This window comes from Salvelinus alpinus, chromosome 23 (assembly GCF_045679555.1).
Source record: "Salvelinus alpinus chromosome 23, SLU_Salpinus.1, whole genome shotgun sequence".
Lineage (NCBI taxonomy): Eukaryota > Metazoa > Chordata > Actinopteri > Salmoniformes > Salmonidae > Salvelinus > Salvelinus alpinus.
Genome location: NC_092108.1, coordinates 51,293,728 through 51,320,928, shown reverse-complemented (window position 1 = coordinate 51,320,928; position 27,201 = coordinate 51,293,728). Strand labels below are relative to the sequence as shown.

Sequence of the window (27,201 nt, the reverse complement as noted above, 5' to 3'; positions counted from 1 at the left end):
GTTGCTGGCCTGCTAGCGGTTGCTGGCCTGCTAAGCTACATTAAAGTAAACCAAAGTTCTGGAAATATATAACGCATTCTTACCAGTTGTCTTAGCCAGCCAGCTAATGTTAGCTATTTAGCCAACTATCTATTAGCCGAGCCAGCCTAGCCAACCACCACGGTTATGGTCAGCAAGCCAAAGCCTAACAACTGGAGACTAGCTAGAACACTTACACAACTAAAACATAACCGCAGATCAAAATCAAAGAGAGCAGAGACTTAAGAGTTAGCTAGCAAAGCAAGGGGGAGGCGGGTGCTTCATCGGGCCGAGGGAGAATCAGTGAAGGAAATCCAATAGCTACAGTGCCTTGAAAGTATCCGTACCACTTGACTTATTCCACATTTTATGTTACAGCTTGAATAGAAAATGTATTAAATGTTTTTTTCTCACCCACCTCTACACAGTACCCCATAATGACAATGTGACAGCATTTATTTCAGCAAATGTATTGAATATGAAATATGTAAGTCTCTAATAGCTTTGCACACATGGATTGTAAAATCTTTGCACATTATTCTTCAAGTTCTTTCAAGTTGGTTGTTGATCATTGCTAGACAGCAATTTTCAATTCTTGCCATAGATTTTCAAGTAGATTTAACATGTCTAGGACTGGTTGGCCAACAGCCAATGAAATTGCAGGGCACCAAATTCAATCAACTGAAATGTCATAATTCAAATTTCTCAAACATACAAGTATTAGACACCATTTTAAAGATAATTCGTGTTAATCCAATCACAGTGTCCGATTTTCAAAAGAGCTTTTCGGCGAAAGCAGAACATATCATGTTAGGTCAGCAACTAGTCATAGAAAGCATACAGCGATTTTCCAACCAAAGAGAGGAGTCACAAAAAGCAGAAATATTGATCAAATTAATCACAAACCTTTGATCTTCATCAGATGACACTCATAGGACTTCATGTTACACAATACATGTATGTTTTGTTCGGTAAAGTTCATATTTATATCCAAAAATCTGAGTTTACATTGGCGCGTTATGTTCAGTAGTTCCAAAACATCCGGTGATTTTGCAGAGGGCCACCTCAATTTACAGAAATATTCATATTAAACATTGATAAAAGATATAACTGTTATGCATGGAATTTTAGATACACTTCTCCTTAATGCAACCGCTGTGTCAGATTTCAAAAAAACTTTACGGAGAAAGCACACCATGCAATAATCTGAGTACGGCGCTCAGACGACAAATCAAGCCAATCCGCCATGTTTTATAGTCAACATAAGTCAGAAATAGCATTATAAATATTCACTTACCTTTGATGATATTCATCAGAATGCACTCCCAGGAATCCCAGTTCCACAATGTTTGATTTGTTCCATAAAGTCCATTTATGTCCATTCCTCGTTGTTCGCGTGTTCAGTACACAATCTAAACTCACGATGCGCGTGCAAGTCCAGCGGAAAGTACGGACGAAAAGTCCAAAAAGTCCCGTTACAGTCCGTAGAAACATGTCAAACGATGTATTGAATCAATCTTTAGAATGTTTTTAACAAATCTTCAGTAACGTTCCAACCGGAGAATTACATTGACTTCAGATGTGCGATGGAACAGAGCTCCCTGTCATGTGAACGCGCATGGTCAGGTCAAGGTAGACCTGACTAATTCCTGTCTCCTTTGGCCCCACTTCACAGTAGAGGCATCAGACAAGGTTCTACAGACTGACATCTAGTGGAAGCCGTAGGAAGTGCAAACTCATCCATGTCCCACTGTGTATTCAATAGGGTCTTGGTTAAAAATCGACCAACCTCAGAATTCACACTTCCTGTTTGGATTTCTTCTCAGGGTTTTGCCTGCCATATGAGTTCTGTTATACTCACAGACGTCATTCAAACAGTTTTAGAAACTTCAGAGTTTTCTATCCAATACGAATAATAATATGCATATGCAACTGGGACTGAGGAGCAGGCAGTTTACTATGGGCACCTCTGGGCAGCTTTAATCCAAGCTACTCAATATGGCCCCTGCAGCCATAAGTTAATGCTCTTGTGGCTGAATGGAAGCAAGTCCCCACAGCAATGTTCCAACATCTAGTGGAAAGCCTTCCTAGAAGAGTGGATGCTTTTATAGCAGCAAAGGGGAGACCAACTCCATATTAATGCCAATGATTCCGCAATGAGCAGGTGTCCACATACTTTTGTCGTGGTGTATATCACCACGACACAAAGTTTATAGATGTATTATGTCTTGAACTTTGGTGTTAAGAATGTCAGCGTTTGTGGTCTTAAGAAATAAAATATTAAAATGGCTTGTGAAGTGTGTGTGTGTAATAAATACAAATATTAAAAATAAAAAGGGTTTTGAAATGGTCTGCGGGTGGGTTCTGCATTTGTTTTCCAGCAGTTGATGCGACTGAGGATATAGCGTATTGTGTGGGTTTATGCACCCGCACAATACTTACACTAAGCGCACAATCCACGCCGAACACGAGTGAATGTTGTACTGTGTGTTTCAACTAAGAGCATTCTTCAGTAGCAGGAAAGAAACATATATTTGACAAGTGTTGACTAATGTGGAACTCATTTCTCTTTTGGCTTAGATTGAATGTTGTCTGCTAACGTCCAATAAACCACAGGATTGAGCTGGTTTGGTTCTGGCAGAGCGGGTCTCGGTCGGACATGTTGGTAGGGGCTGGAGATGTCTGGCTCAACTGAAATGGTATAGGGTGCCATTTGGGAGACAGACTACCACTCCATGCTGTCAGGAACACAGAAAGGATTAACATGCCACAGCCTGACATCCTCATCAGTCTTAATAACCTGTGGGAGACCTGGGAGTCCCTATTAGGCTGTGTTCAATTTCCAGACACACACATACCAGGGTATCCGTTAGCCGATAATAATGGCTTTTTGCCTATACATTTTTTGGAAAAGTCAACATAAACATTTTCACATGTGAATTGCCCGGGAGAAGAAAACATTCCATTGCGAACTAATGCTTTTTAGCCTATTAATTGAAAATACCAGTCGATCGAAATACTTTTGACTGGTCATGCTTATAGGTCTATAGGTTATTTTGCATAATTTTCTGGAATTTAATTGCCAAGTGTGTAGACTACACTATATTCTTTATGTATCTTTATAACACACGTATAGCATACAGAGCCTTTGAACAAAAAAATCTGTCAGATCGCATGAGAGCTTTTGACAACGGCGTTTCCCACTAATTGTATTATGGATGGAACATTTGCACGTAGTTTACTGCGTTGCTGTGCTTATAATGTGAAGAAATAAGTTATCAACATTTTAAGCTGAACATTCTGATCTGTTGCATCATACTAATTACAACTTTTTAATGTTTATTTTAATGTGTCCTAGGCCTCCTTGTTGAATGAATTTGCGATCTTTTCTACTATGGGGGAAAGTAGATTGACATAGGCTATTGATTTTGCTGTTCGTTTACTGTCTTGTTGGCTGTGGAAGAGTAAATGTGGACAGTTATTCTAACATCTTCAAAGTGCGCATCAGAATTCTGTAAGACGGACCTCACATCGTTGCATCCTAGACTTGCATGTTCTGTTAATATGAGTTACCATATTCTAAATGTGGTTTCTGTCATTCTGAGCACTGTGGGTGGGTTTACATGAATGTCCTAATGTCAAATGTCCTAATCAGGTTACGGACCCATAACACCAATGCATATGGGTCCGGCAGATTTCTTAAATGTTGCATGTCAAATGTCCGGCGGCACATTTTCCTAATGTAAGCCCTGACAAACAATGCACGGGGGGAGCATGTACAGTGGATGTCGGAAGTTTACATACACTTAGGTTGGAGTCATTAAACTTGTTATTCAACCACTCCACAAATTTCTTGTTAACAAACTATAGTTTTGGCAAGTCGGTTAGGACATCTACTTTGTGCAGGACACAAGTCATTTTTCCAACAATTGTTTACAGACAGATTATTTCACTCATTCACTGTATTACAATTCCAGTGGGTCAGAAGTTTACATCCACTAAGTTGACTGTGCCTTTTAACAGCTTGGAAAATTGCAGAAAATGATGTCATGGCTTTAGAAACTTCTGATAGGCTAATTGACATAATTTGAGTCAATTGGAGGTGTACCTGTGTATGTATTTCAAGGCCTACCTTCAAACTCATTGCCTCTTTGCTTGACATTATGGGAACATCAAAAGAAATCAGCCAAGACTTCAGAAAAAATATTGCCAAATTCTAAACAGAAATCCAATAATTAAAATTCCTCAAACATACAAGTATTTTAGACCATTTTAAAGATACACTTGTTGTAAATCCAGCCACAGTGTCCGATTTAAAAAAGGCTTTACGACGAAAGCACACCAAACGATTATGTTAGGTCAGAGCCAAGTCACAGAAAAACACAGCCATTTTTCCAGCCAAAGAGAGGAGTCACAAGAAGCAGAAATATAGAACATTTGTCATTAACCTTTGATCTTCATCAGATGACACTCATAGGACTTCATGTTACACAATACATGCATGTTTTGTTCGGTAAAGTTTATATACACTGCTCAAAAAAATAAAGGGAACACTTAAACAACACAATGTAACTCCAAGTCAATCACACTTCTGTGAAATCAAACTGTCCACTTAGGAAGCAACACTGATTGACAATACATTTCACATGCAGTTGTGCAAATGGAATAGACAAAAGGTGGAAATTATAGGCAATTAGCAAGACACCCCCAATAAAGGAGTGATTCTGCAGGTGGTGACCACAGACCACTTCTCAGTTCCTATGCTTCCTGGCTGATTTTTTGGTCACTTTTGAATGCTGGCGGTGCTCTCACTCTAGTGGTAGCATGAGACGGAGTCTACAACCCACACAAGTGGCTCAGGTAGTGCAGCTCATGCAGGATGGCACATTAATGTGAGCTGTGGCAAGAAGGTTTGCTGTGTCTGTCAGCGTAGTGTCCAGAGCATGGAGGCGCTACCAGGAGACAGGCCAGTACATCAGGAGACGTGGAGGAGGCCGTAGGAGGGCAACAACCCAGCAGCAGGACCGCTACCTCCGCCTTTGTGCAAGGAGGGGCACTGCCAGAGCCCTGCAAAATGACTTCCAGCAGGCCACAAATGTGCATGTGTCAGCATATGGTCTCACAAGGGCTCTGAGGATCTCATCTCGGTACCTAATGGCAGTCAGGCTACCTCTGGCGAGCACATGGAGGGCTGTGCGGCCCCACAAAGAAATCCACCCCACACCATGACTGACCCACCGCCAAACCGGTCATGCTGGAGGATGTTGCAGGCAGCAGAACGTTCTCCACGGCGTCTCCAGACTCTGTCACGTCTGTCACATGTGCTCATGTGCTCAGTGTGAACCTGTTTCATCTGTGAAGAGCACAGGGCGCCAGTGGCGAATTTGCCAATCTTGGTGTTCTCTGGCAAATGCCAAACGTCCTGCACGGTGTTGGGCTGTAAGCACAACCCCCACCTGTGGACGTCGGGCCCTCATACCACCCTCATGGAGTCTGTTTCTGACCGTTTGAGCAGACACATGCACATTTGTGGCCTGCTGGAGGTCATTTTGCAGGGCTCTGGCAGTGCCCCTCCTTGCACAAAGGCGGAGGTAGCGGTCCTGCTGCTGGGTTGTTGCCCTCCTACGGCCTCCTCCACGTCTCCTGATGTACTGGCCTGTCTCCTGGTAGCGCCTCCATGCTCTGGACACTACGCTGACAGACACAGCAAACCTTCTTGCCACAGCTCGCATTAATGTGCCATCCTGCATGAGCTGCACTACCTGAGCCACTTGTGTGGGTTGTAGACTCCGTCTCATGCTACCACTAGAGTGAGAGCACCGCCAGCTTTCAAAAGTGACCAAAACATCAGCCAGGAAGCATAGGAACTGAGAAGTGGTCTGTAGTCACCACCTGCAGAATCACTCCTTTATTGGGGGTGTCTTGCTAATTGCCTATAATTTCTACCTTTTGTCTATTCCATTTGCACAACAGCACTTGAAATGTATTGTCAATCAGTGTTGCTTCCTAAGTGGACAGTTTGATTTCACAGAAGTGTGATTGACTTGGAGTTACATTGTGTTGTTTAAGTGTTCCCTTTATTTTTTTGAGCAGTGTATATATCCAAAAATCGCAGTTTACATTGGCGCTTTGTGGCCAGAAATGCATTGTCTCTAACATCCGGTGAAAGTGCAGAGAGCCACATAAAACATTGATAAACTATACAAGTGTTATTCATGGGAATATAGATAAACTTCTCCGTAATGCAACCGCTGTGTCAGATTTCAAAAACGCTTTACGGCGAAAGCACACTTTGCGATTATGTTAGCTAGCCACAATCGCATACAGCCATTTTCCAGCCAAGGAGTGTCACAAAAGTCAGAATTAGCATGAAAATTAATCACTTACCTTTGATCGTCATCTGGTGGCACTCCCAGGTCTCCATGTTAGACAAATGTTTGTTTTGTTCGATAATGACCCTCTTTATGAGCAAAAACCTCCTTTTTGTTTGTGCGTTTTGTCCAGTAATCTTAATGCAGAAGGCGCGTGCACTAATTCCAGGATGAAAAGTAAAAATAAAAAAAAGTACAATAAAAGTTAGTAGAAACATTGCAAACGATGTTTAAAATCAATCCTCTGGTGTTTTTCGTCATAAATAATCAATATTTCAACCAGACAAAAGCTTCGTCAATGGGAAAGGAGAAACAAGAAAGGCAAGTTCACGATCAGGGCGCATGGCTGAAATTTCCACTGGTCACTGATTGAAAGGGGTGTATCTCCATCATTTTTCAGAGTAAAAGCCAGAAACAATGCCTAAAGACTGGTCACATGTAGAGGAAGGCACAGAGCTTGTGAACTGGGTCCAAAGTCTTTGTATGGTGGATAGGCTTTCAATGGAAAAACAGCCTTTCATAATAATAGTTCTTCCTGGTTGGATTTTCCTCGGGTTTTCGCCTGCCATATCAGTTCTGTTGTACTCAGACATTATTTTAACAGTTTTGGAAACTTTAGAGTGTTTTTCTATCCAAATCTACTAATTATATGCATATCCTATATTCTGGGACTGAGTAGCAGACAGTTTAATTTTGGCACGCTTTTCATCCAAAATTCCGAATGCTGCCCCCTACCCTAGTGAAGTTAACTTGGATTAAATGTCAGGAATTGTGAAACTCAGTTTAATTGTATTTTGCTAAGGTGTATGTAAACTTCCGACTTCAACTGTACATGACTCGGCCAGTCACAGCCTGACTCATGCCTTGATTATAAAGCTGACATACAGCCTAACAAATGGGGTAATTGTTGCAAATGAAACCATTACAGTATCTTGTGGCTCTAAAAAAATATTTGTATCGATTTAAAAAAAAAATCATCTAAATCAATCCATTGCGCGAGGTCTTATTGATATACCTTGCAGATTGTAGGCTGTCAGTGTAAGCTCTGCAAGTCTTGTTATCAGAAGAGGAAGGGAATATAAAGGTTTCCGAATGGCAATGTCATAATATTTCAGTACCTCCTTTAGTCTCTCATTCGCCTGGCAATATGCTACTTAGATTAAAATAGTAATTTGTTAAACTAAAGGCCAAAACGGCAACTGTTTTGATGGAAATGGATCGCCTTGGTCTTTGGCTGTGGGAGATATCCGTTATTCAATGGGCGATATGCTTTTTCAGTTATGACACATTTTCAGATACTTTGAAGCACCCCGTGCACTCCATATTTTACTGTTTGACTTTTCCTGACACAAATCGAGGCATGGAGTGATTCAGTAGTACTAGTCTTTAATGCCTTTTATTGGCCCAGCTCCGGTCACTGGCCCAACTTCAGGAGACAGAGGGAACCCTCAAGGACCATGTCTGCATCCCAAACATACCTTATTCCCTATATAGTGCACTTCTCTTGACCATCTTCCATACGGCTTTGGTCAAAAGTAGTGCGCTATGTAGGGAACAGGGTAAAATTTGGGACATAACCATTGCTGCCCCCCTCCCCTAGAGGAAGGCCAGAGTTGTGTGTTCTGTGTCCACAACAGCTGGGGCATGTGTCTTCCTGGAGGCCTGGTAGGGTGTGTGTTTGTCCGGGAGTGTGTTTAGCCTGGCTTTTCGTGTGTGTGGGCCCTGAGCAGTGCAGGGTCCATCCCATCCCCACAGTCCCACCACCAGCTGAATGGACTGATGTTGATGTAACCCCTCATTCAGGTGACTTACTGAGGAGACTGACAGACTGCATGAAATTGCAGGAGAGGGAGGAATGGTGTGTGCATGAGAAACGTTGACAAACAAAAACCTCAGACTATTTTATTCTCCATACATGTTGTCTGACTTGAGAGGATTCATCGGGGATCAATCTCTGAAGCTAGTTTCTTTCACCACCCATCATTATCATAACATCAAGTCCCTCAACAAACCACTCAGGAAGTGCATTTGGCTTAGTGTCTGAAAATATCAAGACAAACTCAAAGTAGCCTAGTTGTATTGTATCTGCTATGATCGAGGGGGAAAACTGCTCAAAATACTCCTTTGTATTTCAAAGTTTAAATAGTTGCAGTGTTGTGTGCATTTCTGGTCAGTCAATGCTAATTTGATGTTTTTGCAACTCGTTGCAAAGCGAGAGGGGGTGATTTCCTTAGAGCGAAAGCAGCTCAGGCCCTATGTGTCATCGCATGCAGATTTGCATTACCATCACCCGAAAGGGACGAGGTGCCGTTCGCATTATTACGTGCCCCCCCACTTGCGGAGCAGCAACGCTGTTGCTGATTTAAATGGAAGAACAAAAGAAACCTGACACATTTCTGAAGGCAATTTGGAGCTACAATGGTGAATAATTCTGTAGTACATTTGACCATTTCCATTGAAGGGATATGTCTTCATTCTTATCTTTGTCCCAAATGCATCCATGTTCTTTTGGGCAGGGAGAAACTACATCGCCTGTGAACATCAAAAAGGTCACAGCCAGGGCCGACCAATTAGCTGCCTTGCTGTCCATCAGTCAGTGCTTTCCCCTCCCCCACATTTTAATTGCATTTCTTCCTCAGTCTACCCCCCCTCCCATCTCTCTCCCTCCATCTCTCCCACGGTGTAAACACACAGTGGAGATTTCACCATTAGCTCATACTCATCTCTCCACAAATCCGCTTAGGAAACTGTCCTTTCTCTACTAGCACTCCACCCCGCTCCATATCTACCCTCTCCCACAGGAGGTACACTCCTCTCACAAATGCTCCCTAACCCGTCCCATATATCCCCATCTCCCTTCACTGCTACCCTCAGGATACGGCCCCTTCCCTTCGCTGACCCTCTGCTGTTAGCCAACCCCTTCTCTCCCCCCCCCCACTCATCGCACCTCAGATATTTAGGATTTGCTCACTAACCCGCCCCATGTCTCTTATGGTCCCATTAGGATACATATTTCTCTCTCACTTTCCCGCTCTCTCTTCACAAATGCTCCTTTTCGCCATCGTCTCCCGCCCCATCTCCACACTGCCTTCCCATGTGGTGAACGTCCTTTTCCTCGCTCAGCAGAGCCATGTGACAAACCCCACGCTGCTACTGTGCAGCGCTCCCCTCTCTCCACCTCTCTGCTCGCAGCAGTATTCTCAGTGGCGCTCTCTTCATCAGCCCCCCACATCTGACAGATTTACTGTGAGTCTCTCTTGCCTTCCTTCCCTCTCTCGCTCTCTTTCCCTCATCCATCTGCCCCCCACAGACAGTTTCCCTGCAAGACTCTCTCGCTCGCTCTCCTGCATCTGCTCAAGAGGCGTTTTGACAGACGCGGTTCAGCTGAAGGTACACTCTTAAAGGTGGCAACCTCCCTTGAATCCTCCCACTCGAAAAACGAGCAACCTTAGACCACCTCCCTACACCACCTCACGCCTTTCCCCAGCGTCCAATCAGACCCCCACAGAGGACAGCTTAGCACGCACACATACTCGCATTCTCCTTTTCCTCCTCTCTCTCTCATATTTGCACACCATGGTTCCACTGTGGCTCTCCAGTGGACCTCGGCTCTGCAACGGAGCGTGTTGACTGTCAAGGAGGATAAGCGCGGGCGCACAACAGAGAGGAGAGTCAGCCAATTGACAGAAGGACGAGAGGAAAGGAGGGGGTGGAGGAAGAGGGGCAGCTGAAGGAGAGGGGCAGGCCCGCTGGATGAAGGTAGAACACTGGGTGTCTTCCCCCCCCCGCGACGATGGAGTGATGCAAGGAATGAGGGCGGATGGTGAGAGCAGGCAGCAGCAGTGGAGGAGCGGGTGGTGGTGCTGGCAGCAGAGGGGGAGCAGGGGGCAGCCGGAGAGGCCGAAGCAGGCACCGCTCTCGGAGGAAACGCGTCTCGGTCAACTGCTTCAGCGCCGTCGAAAATATGTCTCCCAGCGTGAAACACTTAGACTGCTTCTCCCCCATGCTGTGCCACTGCAAAGTAGCATGCACCAACAGCACCATATCACTCATGTTTGGGTGCAAGGTGGGTGATGACACCCTCGGAGCGTGTCTGTATTTAGTCTGTCTGTTTAGTCAGTTTAAAAAAAAAATGTATTTAGCAAAGTCTGAGGCATACAAAACTAAGGTAAGATATGAAAGCACAGTTTGTTTACCATTCCACCTGAGAGTACATGATAGGTTGACGGAGTTGCCTGTCATCTCCGGTTCAGTGAACTGGCCAATTAGGAGGTCCGATTATTGAGCATTCATGCGGAATTTGGTAGCAGGGTGACTCGGTGACAGACAGTTCAGTGGGCATGTGTGCCTTAACATGTGCTCTGTAGTAGAGAGCGGCATTCCCGCGGGACCTGCGAGCCCTGACAGCATTATTTTGTGCTGTGGTCCGGAGCGGGGGGTCAGACGACAACTTTGGGATGAAAATGTGTTTTAGTCCCGCATATTATTTAGAATGGTTGTCTTTCTGTTTTGTATGTGTTATCGGTTGTATTAAAATAACCTCTGTACCAGTATTCACACACTCTGAAGGATAATTCTGGTTCAATTTCAGTAGCCTACCTCTCCTCTCCTGTGTGAGAGATCAAATGTGCTTGTGTGGGCCCAATTAAATAGCCTGTAGGCTATACGCATGGGCGGAGAAGCATAAGCAGTTTTCTTTCCATGGAAATTAACTTCCTAAATACGATTGGCTATAGTAGAGTTTAGGCTCCGACATTGACTGGAAATAAATATTGATAACACATTTGTCTCCCTGCAAATTGTCCTGCTGTCAGTTATGCAAGATTATTTCAAAAAGTTTATTTTGTTTAGTAGGCTATTCGTTATCTATTGTATTAAAAGCACCATTGTCACAATATTCACCAACTCTAATAGCCTAATTCTTGCTGATTTATGTTCAGTAGCCTACCTTTTTTGCTGGGCGTGCAAGATCAAGTGCTCCTATGTGTGGTCTCAATTAGACTGTGGTCTAGGCTATATGGGTGGAGAAATATGGGCAGTTGTCTTTAACTTGCCAAATATGATAGGCTATATTTTAGACTCCAACATTGACTGGTAATCTATATTAACAACACATGTATTTTACTCTGCTTACAAAACGTCCCACTCCTAAAAGTTATGCAAAATGTAGCTCAAGTGAAGTGTCCACTCCTTTCAAAATATGTCTGCCTTATTGGCTGATATAGCCCAATAATACCAATAGCCTAATATAATGGGCCATTTGAGAATTTCTGTTTTTTAAACTATTTCTTAGGCTATTTTTGTGCATTTTCATCTTGACTAGGGTGGAAAATTGCTAGGAAGGGGGCTCCAAAGAGAGCTGAGTCACATGCTCCTAAAATAACATTGCAGGACTGTGGTCAGGTTCAATACAAGTTCTTACGGGAGCTGGTGGGATTCAGGCAATAAGTCAGCAGAAGCTTGCAGGCGTGATATGAAAAATAGCTGGAGCGGGATGAAGAAATCAGTTCTGTGCACACCTCTACTCTGTAGCAAGCACCACAGGCAGCCAGTTGAGACCAGGCCTGATGCTTATGTCTGAGACATTGGTCAGTTTTGTAAGCCTTCCATATATTACATTATACTGTTTTTTAGTGCCAGAGGAAAGTAGTGACAATAAATAAATAAAATGACAAGCTATGAAAACAGTCATGCTACACAATGTCTCATTGGTCATTATCGTAGGTTTCTTCACGGTTGCTGGAAATACTTATTCACTGGTCCCGTGTTGCTCAGTTGGTAGAGTATGGCACTTGCAACGCCAGGGTTGTGGGTTTGTCAATCTGGATAAGAGTTGTGGGTTAGTCAATCTGGATAAGAGCATCTGCTAAATGACTAAACTATCAATTGTAAATGATCCAATATGTTATGCCATCAAATTATTAAATTTGTTATGCCATACAGAGATTAACAAAACCCAATCCATCGAAAGAGACATGACTAATAATCCCAGAGTTCATTCTGTTCAAGTGTTCAAAGGTTAAGGTCATATGTAGAAGAGTGGTAGTTCTGATGTAATGTTGCTGGGTGTTTCTGTGAGCTTGGCACATACACTGAGTGTACAAAATATTAGGAATGCCTGCTCTTTCCATGAGACTATCCAGGTGAAAGCGATGATCCCTTAATGTCACTTGTTAAATCCACTTCAATCAGTGTAGATGAATGGGAGGAGACAGGTTAGAGGGATTTTTAAGCCTTGAGACAATGAAACATGGATTGTGTATGTGTGCAGTTCAGAGGGTAAATGGGCAAGACAAAAGATTTAAGTGCCTTTGAACGGGGTATGGTAGTAGGTGCCAGGCACACTGGTTTGAGTGTGTCAAGAACTGCACCGCTGCTGGGTTTTTCACGCTCAACATGTTTCCCGTGTGTATCAGGAATGGTCCACCACCTTAAGGACATCCAGACAACTTGACATAACTGTGGGAAGCATTGGAATGAACATGGGCCAGCATCCCTGTGGAACGCATTCTACGCCTTGTAGAGTCCATGTCCTGACGAATTGAGGCTGTTCTGAGGGGAAAAGGGGGTGAAACTCAGTATTAGGAAGGCTTTCCTAATATTTTGTACACTGTATATTGGGTGAGAATCATCGCTCTCATATATGGTCTTCACCATGTGGTCTTAACCTTTTGAACTCTGGGATTATTAGTCGTCTGTCTTTCAATGGATTGGGTTTTGTTTAGAATCCATCGTTAATCTTTTACCTAATTCACGTAGGATTGTAGGTTTCCTGAAAAAATGATTTGGTAATGTTTATGGTGCCCTTTAAAACAGCTACATTTGTCGGCATTTACCTTTTCCATAGCCATTTTTTTTTTTTTATTTATTTATTTAACCTTTATTTAACCAGGAAGGGCTCATTGAGATTTAAAATCTCTTTTTCAAGAGCGTCCTGGCCAAGATTGCTTAGTCGCTACTGAGCAAAAGACATTCAACTTTGAACCTGTTGTCAGGTTACCATGTCAACGGTCACATCACGTCTAGAAAGTTGTCTAGAAAGTTGCTTTTAGTTGCCTGGCTTTCTAGATTGACACATCCTAATACATTTTTAAACATTTTTTTGGGGTGCAAAAAATAGTGTAGTTAACGTTGCTATTTGGGCTCCCGAGTGGTGCAGTGGTCCAAGGTACTGCATCTCAGTGCAAGTGGCGTTACAGCAGTCCCTGGTTCGAATCCAGGCTGCATCACATCCGGCCATGATTGGGAGTTCCATAGGGTGTACAATTGACCCAGCGCTGTCCGTGGTAGGCCGTCATTGTAAATAAGAATTTGTTCTGAACTGACTGGCCTAGTTAAATAAAGGTTACATTAATTAATATATATATATATATATATATATATATATATATATATATATATATATATATATATATATATATATATATATATATATATTTGGACAAGGCTGCTGCAATGTCAGTCTGCCATTTTTATGTTATACTTTTTCTTAATGACAAGGATGAGTTTCATGTCGTACAACAACAATAGAATGTTTGATTTAATGCATGCCAAAGACTATAAGATGAAAGGCAAAATTTATACTGAGTGGTTGGCAGGACTTTTAAATACATTACCTCAATCATGAATAGGTTGCTTGGTGGAAATAAAAGTACAGGCTTTGTCACTGGCAATACCTTTCGTATATTAAGAAAAGTCGGGAGAAAGCGGGTTTTTCATGTCTCGTTTGAAACTACAATTTCATCACAAAATTGACTGCTTGGTTTGTAGCACTGGAAAGAATGGTTCCTGTGTCCCTAATTGTAACCAATCTCAACGCAGCTTCTGATTTTTTTACAACAGTGGTTCATTTCCAAGTCTATTGGTCAAATACATAGATTTGCAAATGTTATCGCAGGTGCAGCAAAATGCTTGTTTTTAACTCCAACAGTGCAGTCATAATACCTAGCAATACAAAACAAAATCTAAAATATCAGAAAGAGCCATGTTAAGAGTCTGGAATATATATATATATACATTTCAGCAAAAAAATAAACTTCCTCACTGTCAACTGCGTTTATTTTCAGCAAACTTAACGTGTAAATATTTGTATGAATATTAAGATTCAACAACTGAGACAATCTAAACAAGTTCCACAGACATGTGACTAACAGAAATTTAATAATGTGCCCATCATGAACAAAGGGGGGGGGGTCGTCAAAATAAAAAATAACAGTCAGTATCTGGTGTGGCCACCAGCTGCATTAAGTACTGCAGTGCATTTCCTCATGGTCTGCACCAGATTTGCCAGTTCTTGCTGTGAGATGTGACCCCACTCTTCCACCAAGGCACCTGCAAGTTCCCGGACATTTCTTGGAGGACTGGCCCTATCCCTCACTCTCCGATCCAATAGGTCCCAGACGTGCTCAATGGGATTGAGATCCTGGCTCTTCGCTGGCCATGGCAGAACACTGACATTCCTGTCTTGCAGGAAATCACGCACAGAACGAGCAGTATGGCTGGTGGCATTGTCATGCTGGAGGGTCATGTCAGGATGAGCCTGCAGGAAGAGTACCACATGAGGGAGTATGTCGTCCCTATAACACACAGCGTTGAGATTGCCTGCAATGACAACAAGCTCAGTCCGATGATGCTGTGACACACCTCCCCAGACCATGACAGACCCTCCACCTCCAAATCGCTCCCGTGTACAGGCCTCGACGTAACGCTCATTCCTTTTGACGATAAACGCGAATCCGACCATCACCCCTGGTGAGACAAAACCGCGACTCGTCAGTGAAGAGCACTTTTTGCCAGTCCTGTCTGGTCCAGCGACGGTGGGTTTGTGCCCATAGGCAACGTTGTTGCCGGTGATGTTTGGTGAGGACCTGCCTTTACAACAAGTCTACAAGCCCTCAGTCCAGCCTCTCTCAGCCTATTGCGGACAGTCTGAGCACTGATGGAGGGATTGTGCGTTCCTGGTGTAACTCGGGCAGTTGTTGCCATCCTGTACCTGTCCTGCAGGTGTGATGTTCGGATGTACCGATCCTGTGCAGGTGTTGTTACGTGGTCTGCCACTGAGAGGACGATCAGCTGTCCGTCCTGTCTCCCTTCACACATTTTTTTGTTGTATTGCTAGGTATTATGACTGCACTGTTGGAGTTAAAAACAAGCATTTTGCTGCACCTGCGATAACTTTCTTGTAGTGCTGTCTTAGGCGTCTCACAGTACGGACATTGTAATTTATTGCCCTGGCCACATCTGCAGTCCTCATGCCTCCTTGCAGAATGCATAAGGCACTTTCACACAGATGAGCAGGGACCCTGGGCAACTTTCCTTTGGTGTTTTTCAGAGTCAGTAGAAAGGCCTCTTTAGTGTCCTAAGTTTTCATAACTGTGCCCTTAATTGCCTACCCTCTGTAAGCTGTTAGTGTCTTAACGACCGTTCCACAGGTGCATGTTCATTAATTGTTTATGGTTCATTGAACAAGCAGTGTTTAAAACTTCTTATGGCTGCAGTCCCGGTAACGGGACCGATATGACAACAGCTAGTCCACGTGCAGGGCGCCAAATTCAAAAACCAAAAATCTCATAATTAAAATTCCTCAGATATTCATGTGTCTTATATCATTTTAAAGGTAATCTTGTTGTTAATCCCACCAAAGTGTCCGATTTCAAATAGGCTTTTCAGCGAAAGCACTACAAACGATTGTTAGGTCACCACAAAACCACAATAAGCATAGCCATTTTTCCCAGCTAAATATAGCTTCACAAAAACCAGAATAGAGATAAAATTAATCACTAACCTTCGATTATTTTCATCAGATGACACCCATATGACTTCATGTTAAACAATACATGCATGTTTTGTTTGATTAAATTCATATTTATATCAAAAAATCTGAGTTTACATTGAGGCGACTAGATTCACTAGTTGCAAAAACATCAAGTGACTTTGCATAGCCACATCGTTTCAACAGAAATACTCATCATAAATATAGATGATAATACATATATACACATGGAATTATAGATATACCTCTCCTTAATGCAACCGCTGTGTCAGATTTAAAAAAAACCTTACGGAAATATAAACCATGCAATAATCTGAGACGGAGCTCAGGTGATTAGCCAAATTAGCCACCATGTTGGACTCAACAGAAACCAGAAAATACATGATAAATGTTTCCTTACCTTTGAGGAATTCATCAGAATGTAGTCCTATGAATCCCAGGTCCACAATAAATGCTTGATTTGTTCGTTCATGTCCGTTATTTATGTCAAATTAGCTTTCGAATTGTTTACCAAATACCCTAACCAAAGTCTAAAAGCGCGACCACTATAACGTGACGAAATATCCAAACATTCCGTTACAGTCAGTAGAAACATGGCAAACGATGTACTGAATCAATCTTTAGAATGTAGTTAACATACATCTCGAATAACGTTCCAACCGGAGAACTATAACGACTTCAATTGAGAGATGGAACACAGCTGCCTCTCACGTGAACGCGCGTGTTGAATGCATGGTCACCTCATGGGACCTCATACTAAATTCTGTCTCATTCGACCCCCCTTCACATTAGAGTCATCAGACTTAGTTCTGTTAATTGCTGACATCTAGTGGAAGCCGTAGGAAGTTAAAACCCATCCACAAGTCTCTGTATTTTGAATAAGCCCTTGGTTGAAAATATGGCACCCCTAGAAAAAATACAAACAGGAAGTGGAACTTCTCAGGTTTTTGCCTGCCATATGAGTTCTGTTAATCTCACATATACACTGCTCAAAAAAATAAAGGGAACACTTAAACAACACAATGTAACTCCAAGTCAATCACACTTCTGTGAAATCAAACTGTCCACTTAGGAAGCAACACTGATTGACAATAAATTTCACATGCTGTTGTGCAAATGGAATAGACAACAGGTGGAAATTATAGGCAATTAGCAAGACACCCCAAATAAAGGAGTGGTTCTGCAGGTGGTGACCACAGACCACTTCTCAGTTCCTATGCTTCCTGGCTGATGTTTTGGTCACTTTTGAATGCTGGCGGTGCTTTCACTCTAGTGGTAGCATGAGACGGAGTCTACAACCCACACAAGTGGCTCAGGTAGTGCAGCTCATCCATGCACATTTGTGGCTGGAGGTCATTTTGCAGGGCTCTGGCAGTGCTCCTCCTTGCACAAAGGCGGAGGTAGCGGTCCTGCTGCTGGGTTGTTGCCCTCCTACGGCCTCCTCCACGTCTCCTGATGTACTGGCCTGTCTCCTGGTAGCGCCTCCATGCTCTGGACACTACGCTGACAGACACAGCAAACCTTCTTGCCACAGCTCGCATTGATGTGCCATCCTGGATGAGCTGCACTACCTGAGCCACTTGTGTGGGTTGTAGACTCCGTCTGTTGAACAATGTTCAACATTGTAGAATAATAGTTAAGACATCAAAACTATGAAGTAACACACATGGAATCATGTAGTAACCTAAAAAGTGTTATATCTCAAAATATATTTGAGATTCTTCAAATAGCCACCCTTTGCCTTGATGACAGCTATGCACACTCTTGGCATTCTCTCAACCAGCTTCATGAGGTAGTCACCTGGAATCCATTTCAATTAACAGGTGTGCCTTGTTAATTGTTAGTTTGTGGAATTTCTTTCCTTAATTGAAACACATTTCAGGTGACTATCTAATGAAGCTGGTTGAGAGAATGCCAAGTGTGTGCAAAGCTGTCAAGTCAAAGGGTGGCTACTTTGAAGAATCTCAAGTAGAAAATATTTTGTTAACACTTTTTTGGTTACTACATAATTCCATATGTGTTATTTCATAGTTTGTTTTCACTATTATTCTACAATGTAGAAAATAGTAAAAATAAAAACCATGGAATGAGTAGGTGTGTCCAATCTTTTGACTGATGCTGTATACATTTAGACTCCGACATTGCTCGTCCTAATACTTATATTTTAATATCTAATTTTAATATATTAAAAAAATCTTAATTCAGTTATTTTACTTTTAGATTTGTGTGTATTGTTAGATATTACTGCGCTGTTGGAGCTAGGAACACAAACATTTCGTAACAACCACAATAACATCTGCTAAGTATGATTTGGGAACTGCATATCCTGAGGCTGCTTGTATTGTAACTGGGGACTTTAATAAAGGTGATTTGAGAATCTCTACCGATATTCTATCAACACATCTTCTGTGCTACACGCTTATCTCAAACTCTTGATCATTGTTACTCTCCCTTCCGGGACAGCTACAAAGCCCTCCCCCGACCTCCCTTCGGCAAATCAGATTACATCTTCATTCTGCTCCTTCACACATATAGGCAGACACTTAAACAGGAAGCACCTGTGGTAAGAACTGTTCAACTTTGGTCCAACCAATTGGAATCTATGCTTCAACATTGTTTTGATTACGCGGACTGAGAAATGTTCCGGGTTGCCTCTGATAATAGTGTAGACGTATACACTGACTGTGACTGGGCTCATCAGGAATTGCTTAGAGTATGTTGTTCCCACTGTGACGATTAGAACTTATCCAAACCACAAACTGTGGATAGATGGCAGCATTCGCACAAACCCCTTCAAGGAAAACAACATTGAGCCCCTGATGCAGACCCCCTCTGTTCAGTTTGGTTTGAGCTTTTCAGCCAGTATGATTTCATCACAACCAGTCTTAATTTAGCCACTCATCAGTTCATTGTCTATCTTTGGCTATAACCAACTCAATGTTGCCTACTGTAAGTTGTAAGAGAAGTTCTATCAGAATCCCATTTAACCTAATTGTGGACGCTTTTTGTTCGGATTAGACTCATCATAACAATAATATAGGCTAGGCCTACTTACTTGGGTCATATTGTCTTTTTTATGTTGTAGGTTTTTGTGTGAGTTAGGACAATACGTAGTTACTCGATTTGAAATGTGCACTTGGGAAAATGTGTTTTGAATGAAATGCCCTTGTGCACACCACCCTCCCTGGCCACTCATCTGGAATGATCTGATGTGCTAATTCTAGGTTGTGAAAGACATGTTTCCCATGTTTGTCGAACACTGTGTTGCCTTGTGTGGAAGCTTTGTCTAATCACAATTCGCCTCCAAAGCAGATTGGCTGACGGAAATGGGGCGGGAGACATGCCATTAATCAAAACCATTGATTCATCTAATGCTATGTCAGAGCTCGTGTAGTGTGCATATTATGACGATGTATCTTAGGCTATACCTTATTCGGTATAGTCATCTTGTTTCACAGGCTGTCAACTTGTTTCATACACTGCTAAAAATGAGGCTTTGCGGTTCTCTATAGAACCTTTGAGGGCCATATATGAAAGGACAAGCGAGTCATTGAACCCTTTTTATAGGGAGGCTGAAAACTATTTCACAATTAATATAGTCTTCATGATTGAGTTTTGCATAGCAAGCTCATTGTTTCCCTCCGTAAAATGCTAATTACCTAGTCAATCCTCCTTTCCCTCAACATCTCTGAACATCCACGCTGTGGCTCTCTGTGTATGACGCCACTCGCTCACTTGCTCCTATTTTTAGCATCTTTGGCAGGCAGGAGTCGGGGCTCGCTTTGCCTCGGCCAGCCCTGCTGCTCCCAGCGCTCCAGTATGATGCATCGATTTAACCGCGGCCAAGGCAGAGGGAGAGGGAGGGCTATCACTGCATGCCTCTTCAGGCGGAGGTTGTCATACATTGATGCTACTGCCTTTTGGCATTTCATTTAATCCATTCCTCTTCATAACTGTCTGAATAAAGCATCAAAATACAGAATACTGCAAATGTGAGTTAGTGACAATGGTGGACACAGTGATTGAACCCCGGTCTCCTGGGTCCTATATGTGTCAAGTCGGGAGTGTTGGGCTACCACTCCACCACAGGCTCTGCACCTGCTACCTCTTACTTTCTGCCTCTCTTACCTCGTTCAGTGCTTGGTTTTCATTGACGGGTCTGGGTCACGCTGTGACAGAATTAACTCTAGCCTAGAGGTTCCTGATGTTACATCTGCCTTTTATGTTATTTTGAGCAGAGATGGGCTCCTAAATTAATTGTGTTGGTAATTGATAGTATGTGAGAGGGTGTAATGTCTCGACCAATTCATTTACAAGTTGGGGCCACCAAAGAGGACAGTTGCTCCATTAAAAGCTTATTTTGACTTGATTTGTGTGTGTGTATTGACTGCAGCTTAGTCTTTACCCACTCTTAACAAGGGGCATTCAGAGGCCATAAGGGTCAATGTCATTATGATTCAATTGTATAAAGCACCTTTTACAATGTCATTTCTTTGCCGCAATAAATAGCTTGTGGGATGAAAATTGGACAAAATTATCCCAAAGAGCATACCGCTTCCATTTGGCTTATCTTCCTTCTGATGAGCACATGCCAAGTTTGGTGCGTCCAGTACCAACTCCCAGCTGTCAATATCAGACTTCCAGAACACTGTGTGGGTTTAGTTGTCTCCAAAGATTTACACCATTAATCTGTGGTCCGTGTTAATCTGCCTTCTACTTTGACGTGAATGGAAAGAAACCCCCCATGTCGTCATGAACAGCAATTGAAGCTCTTTCGCTCCAGACAGTGACTTAATCCAGGATCATTAGGACTGTCATTCTCTTTCCTAGGGATGGGAGTAATATAAGAGAAATGCTACAAAAATAGGCCTAGCTAAATCATGTGAAGTTTTTTTTAAATCAGTCTAGAAGTTGTTTTAAAAGTTAACTACACTTGCGGTTTGTTAATTGATCAGAATTGACTTCGAGCACCTTTTTTTTTTTTTTCATACAGTAAGAACAGACAAAATCGACTGAATGCCTTATGCAGAAAGTCAATAATGAAGATAGCGTTTCAAATTAGACATTCTGTTTTGCGGACTACTGTGGCCTCAGAAGTGGGAGGGGGACCCCTTTCTGAACACTGGCAAACCAGCCAGTAACACGAACACCATCCACTCGCATGATTGCAGAAAACGTGAAAAACAGCTTAGAGACCTATGGAGATCAAAGACTTAAGGGGTAGATTACACCCTTTGATTATTGTTGACAGCACTAACGGCAACAATTCTTGGAACAATTTAATTTCCTTTTTGATATGTTGCTAGTCAATCAGCATGTCCAATACCTGCTCTGAATTCTGTTTAATCTAAAAAGATGTGAACTTTGCAGGTTCCAAATCTGTGGCAAAGCACTGGAGATGACGATGGCCGTCATAACCTATCCTTTAGACTTGTCCCAGATCTGTTTTCTCTATTTAGCCAGTTACTATGGTTGTTGTCAAACATGACAACATATTTGGCAACATGACAAGACAATGATCATAGGAGTTGGCAAGACTGCACAAAGCGATCTGCCACCAGGTTACCTCTAGACATCACTGAGGAGAATTGTTATTGTGATGATCATAACTAATGACTGTTATTTACTGTCCTGTCAGTAGAATAAATGGTCTCCCAATACCCATTCAGATAAGGTTTGTGATTGTATTATTTGTTGTGTAGATACAGCAGCACTCTCTTAATGCTTTTGGGAAGTTGTGTATCATAGACTCTTTTACCTTTTAACTGAAAAGCTCCGGAACAGATAATCCAAGTTGGAGAGGGTCGTGACTTCACATTGCGTTATTCTAGCGGTTGCTAGGAGATTCCTTTTTGTCCATCACAGAAGTCCGCTAGCTTAGCTTACCTGCCTGTTGACAGGCTGACTGTAGCTCGTCGCTAACGCTGCATACATTATAGCATGCACCACCAGCACTGAGAGGAGACAGTAAGAGTTTAAGCCCTCGGTTAACTGACTGGTAATTCCTTGGCTTCAGCTTAATTATTGGCAGTAACGTGTTAGTAATAACTTTTTGCGCTAACGAATAATATAATGGATTACTGTTCCAATTTGATTAATAATATTACACTTACTGATCAAAGATGGGCTGATGTTACTTCATTACTTTTATTATTCCCGTCCTATTGCTGTTATTGATCCAAATAAATATTTGTGGTGATTATTTGTCCTTCTATTGGCGCAATATAAAAAAAAAAACTCCCCACCTCAGATTCTAACTGTTTTTGTCCTGAGTCTGACATCCTCTCACCAAGTTCTTGTTTACGCACCCACGCACTACGACTAAATGCTTTAGTGAGAGAGATGAAAAATGGCAGAAGTGTCTAGAACATTGAATTTCTCAGCGTGGAAGTACTCACATTACTTTGATTTGGTAGGATGAAAAAATTACAAGAATATAACCGTTTAATCTAAATTGTGCCCAGTCGAGAAACAACTCTCCACTGCCAGAAACACAACTTCCAGTCTCTTGAAGAACATGCAATAGCAACACTCCAAGACAACTTGCAGTGTTGGTGTATAGGCCTACGTAATGTAACGTTGAGTGAGGGCGCGCAACACAAAAGTAATATAACGAGTAGTGTAATTTATACATTTTCCCAGTGAGTAATAAGTAAATTAATGTTGTTACTGTTGAAAGAAGTAGCGCGTAATGTGTAATATAACTTTTGCTGAGTAACGACCCTGTTTACGGATGTTATGCATCGAAATGTTTGATCAACCTATCTCTCTAGAATGGTAGACTGACATGAAACAACAGATGTATCTGTCTCTGTGTCAGCAGTCTGTTTTCTCAAATCAGCTACGGTGCTGGGCTACATCGTTTGGTTGGTATGAGGTCGAAGGAATTGTCTGTAGAGCTCTGAGACGGGATTGTGTCGAGGTACAGATCTGGGAAAGGGTACCAAAACATGTCTGCGGCATTGCAGGTCCACAAGAACACAGTGGCCTCCCTCATTCTTAAATGGAAGAAGTTTGGAACCACCAAGATTCTTCCTTGAGCTGGCCACACGGCCAAACTGAGCAATCGGGGGAGAAGGGCAGAGCTCACACTCTGACAGAGCTCCTCTGTGGAGATGGGAGAACCTTCCAGAAGGACAACCATCTCTGCAGCAATCCACCAATCAGGCCTTTATGGTAGAGTGGCCTAACAGAAGCCACTCCTCGGGAAAAGGCGCATGACAGCCCGCTTGGAGTTTGTCAAAAGGCAACCATGAGAAACAAGATTCTCTGGTCTGATGAAACCAAGATTGAACTCTTTTATCTGAATGCCAAGCGTCATGTCTGGAGGAAACTTGGCACCATCCCTACGGTGAAGCGTGGTGGCAGCATCATGCTGTGGGGATGTTTTTCAGCGGCAGGGACTAGTCAGGATCGAGGCAAAGATTAATGGATTAAGGTACAGAGATCCTTGATGAAAACCTGCTCCAGAGCGCTCAGGACCTCTGACTAGGGTGAAGGTTCACCTTCCAACAGGACAACAACCCTAAGTACACAGCCAAGACAACGCAGGAGTGTTTTTGGGACAAGTCTCTGAATGTCCTTGAGTTACCCAGCCAAAGCCCGGACTTGAACCCAATCGAACATCTCTGGAGAGACCTGAAAATAGCTTCGCAGCAACGCTCCCCATTCAACCAGACAGAGCTTGAGACGATCTGCAGAGAAGAATGGGAGAAACTCCCGAAATACAGGTGTGCCAAGCTTGTAGGTTCGTACCCAAGACAACTCTAGACTGACAGCGATTACAAAGGTGCTTCAACAAAGTACTTAAGGGTCTGAATACTTATGGAAATATGTTTCAGCTTTTTATAAAGTTGCTAAAAATTCTAATTGTGCGTAGATTGATATATACAGTGGGGAGAACAAGTATTTGATACACTGCCGATTTTGCAGGTTTTCCTACTTACAAAGCATGTAGAAGTCTGTAATTTTTATCATAGGTACACTTCAACTGTGAGAGACGGGGGGAAAAGAAAATCCAGAAAATCACATTGTATGATTTTTAAGTAATTAATTTGCATTTTATTGCATGACATAAGTATTTGATACATCAGAAAAGCAGAACTGAATATTTGGTACAGAAACCTTAGTTTGCAATTACAGAGATCATACGTTTCCTGTAGTTCTTGACCAGGTTTGCACACACTGCAGCAGGGATTTTGGCCCACTCCTCCATACAGACCTTCTCCAGATCCTTCAGGTTTCGGGGCTGTCGCTGGGCAATACGGACTTTCGGCTCCCTCCAAAGATTTTCTATTGGGTTCAGGTCTGGAGACTGGCTAGGCCACTCCAAGACCTTGAGATGCTTCTTACAGAGCCACTCCTTAGTTGCCCTGGCTGTGTGTTTCGGGTCGTTGTCTTGCTGGAAGACCCAGCCACGACCCATCTTCAATGCTCTTACTGAGGGAAGGAGGTTGTTGGCCAAGATCTCGCGATACATGGCCCCATCCATCCTCCCCTCAATACGGTGCAGTCGTCCTGTCCCCTTTGCAGAAAAGCATCCCCAAAGAATTATGTTTCCACCTCCATGCTTCACGGTTGGGATGGTGTTCTTAGAGTTGTACTCATCCTTCTTCTTCCTCCAAACACGGCGAGTGGAGTTTAGACCAAAAAGCTCTATTTTTGTCTCATCAGACCACATGACCTTCTCCCATTCCTCCTCTGGATCATCCAGATGGTCATTGGCAAACTTCAGACGGGCCTGGACATGCGCTGGCTTGAGCAGGGGGACCTTGCGTGCGCTGCAGGATTTTAATCCATGACGGCGTAGTGTGTTACTAATGGTTTTCTTTGAGACTGTGGTCCCAGCTCTCTTCAGGTCATTGACCAGGTCCTGCCGTGTAGTTCTGGGCTGATCCCTCACCTTCCTCATGATCATTGATGCCCCACGAGGTGAGATCTTGCATGGAGCCCCAGACCGAGGGTGATTGACCGTCAACTTCAACTTCTTCCATTTTCTAATAATTGCGCCAACAGTTGTTGCCTTCTCACCAAGCTGCTTGCCTATTGTCCTGTAGCCCATCCCAGCCTTGTGCAGGTCTACAATTTTATCCCTGATGTCCTTACACAGCTCTCTGGTCTTGGCCATTGTGGAGAGGTTGGAGTCTGTTTGATTGAGTGTGTGGACAGGTGTCTTTTATACAGGTAACGAGTTCAAACAGGTGCAGTTAATACAGGTAATGAGTGGAGAACAGGAGGGCTTCTTAAAGAAAAACTAACAGGTCTGTGAGAGCCGGAATTCTTACTGGTTGGTAGGTGATCAAATACTTATGTCATGCAATAAAATGCAAATAATTTCCTTAAAAATCATACAATGTGATTTTCTGGATTTTTGTTTTAGATTCCGTCTCTCACAGTTGAAGTGTACCTATGATAAAAAATTACAGACCTCTACATGCTTTGTAAGTAGGAAAACCTGCAAAATCGGCAGTGTATCAAATACTTGTTCTCCCCACTGTATATCAATATCAAAAAATGTTTATAAATTTTAGAATAAAGCTGTAATTTAACAATGTGTAAAAATTCAAGGGGTCTGAATACTTTCTGAATGCACTGTAAATGTATTTAAATTACAGACTAAACTACTGAACGCAATTGGATATTTTGGACTGTACTAATTTGCAGCTTCTGTTAATCTCACTGTCAAGCCTATACAACATCGGGCTTTGACTACATTGACGTCTTTAAATGCTACGATGTCCACAATGATTGAACATCAGGCTTTGCATTGACCAATATTACTGATCTGCTTCATAAGTTGACCTCACTGGTCGGCCTTATAAGCTCACCTAACTGATCAGCCTCAGGTTGACGATTGCAGTCACATGCTTGCCATCCTCATCTGATACCTACAATGGGCATTTGTTGTATATATTGTCTGACATCCACTTACTCTGCTCTACCCTGCCCCTCCAGAAATACAGGCACCACGATGAGGACACGTCCCCCCAGGAGCAGAACTCCCCCCAGCTCACTGACGAGGTCCCTGGCCCCGAGCTGGTCCAGGTGGCCGAGAAGAACCTTTCCCAGATTGAGAATGTCCACGGCTACGTGGCCCAAGCGCACATCTCACCCATGAAGGTAGGATGGACACCTTCACACGGCGGCAACACATACACACACACACTTTCCCACACTTGTTTATTTATTTTGCATTCCTATTCACATTCACAAACAGAATTTCACATACATTAAATGCATTTTCATACAAAGGGAGGATGGGAGAGAATTTTATCATACAGTACGTTCCCCTGTTGCCCATATTGCCCTCATTCGCTTCATTGTGAAACTGTGTACAAGAATCACAATCACACATGGTGCCCTGCAAAAGTATTTAGTCCCTTTGATTTCATCACATTTTGTGTTACGAAGTGGAATTAAAATGTATTTAATTGTCATTTTTTTTTCAACAATCTATACAAAATACTGTCAGTGGAAGAAAAATGCTAATATTTTTTAAAGATTAAGACTAATTAAATAACTAAAATACTCATTGCATAAGTATAGCTCTCTGAGTCAGTACATGTTAGAAACACCTTTTGACATCGATTACAGCTGTGAGTCTTCTTGGGTACGTCAAATGGCACAACACTTAACAACCTGTGTAACGAGGGAGAGCTCGGTTTGGTTTGGAAAGGTTATTGAAAACTTTAGTTACTTTGATCCTGTGATGTGATTGGCATCAGTTGCTGTAACCGCTACTATCTGTACAGTGGTTCCTCTTTTAAAAGTTGCGAGCTTATACCGCGGGACTTAGAAGTACCCTGCGTCATGGCTTCACTGCTCCAGATCACCACAAGCACCACAAGGGGAGGTAGAGCACTCATTATGCATTTGGGTCCCAAGGTTTTTATATGACCAATCATATAGAGTGGTTCCAATGACGAATTTGTCGCGAGCCACCTCCCTGGTGACTTTCTATAGCTAAGATGGCTGACAAAACATTACGGGGAGGCAAATGTAAGTAGTTATAACATAACAAGTTAAGCAAAAAAATTATAA

At 42.6% G+C, this 27,201-nt stretch overlaps 1 protein-coding gene across 17 annotated transcripts in view; it reads left to right on the top strand.

Moving 5' to 3' along the window:
- The window catches only part of LOC139551227 (disks large homolog 1-like), a 279,300-nt gene that overhangs the window by 30,261 nt on the left and 221,838 nt on the right, over positions 1-27,201 (top strand). For 15 of the 17 annotated variants that reach the window (XM_071362713.1, XM_071362704.1, XM_071362706.1 and 12 more), the window contains one exon: positions 26,116-26,280. In XM_071362713.1, coding sequence (XP_071218814.1) covers positions 26,116-26,280 — 165 coding nt within the window. Of the gene's footprint in view, positions 1-9,656; positions 10,456-26,115; positions 26,281-27,201 lie in introns of those variants that run through there. The other 2 variants (XM_071362710.1, XM_071362718.1) reach the window with 2 other exon arrangements.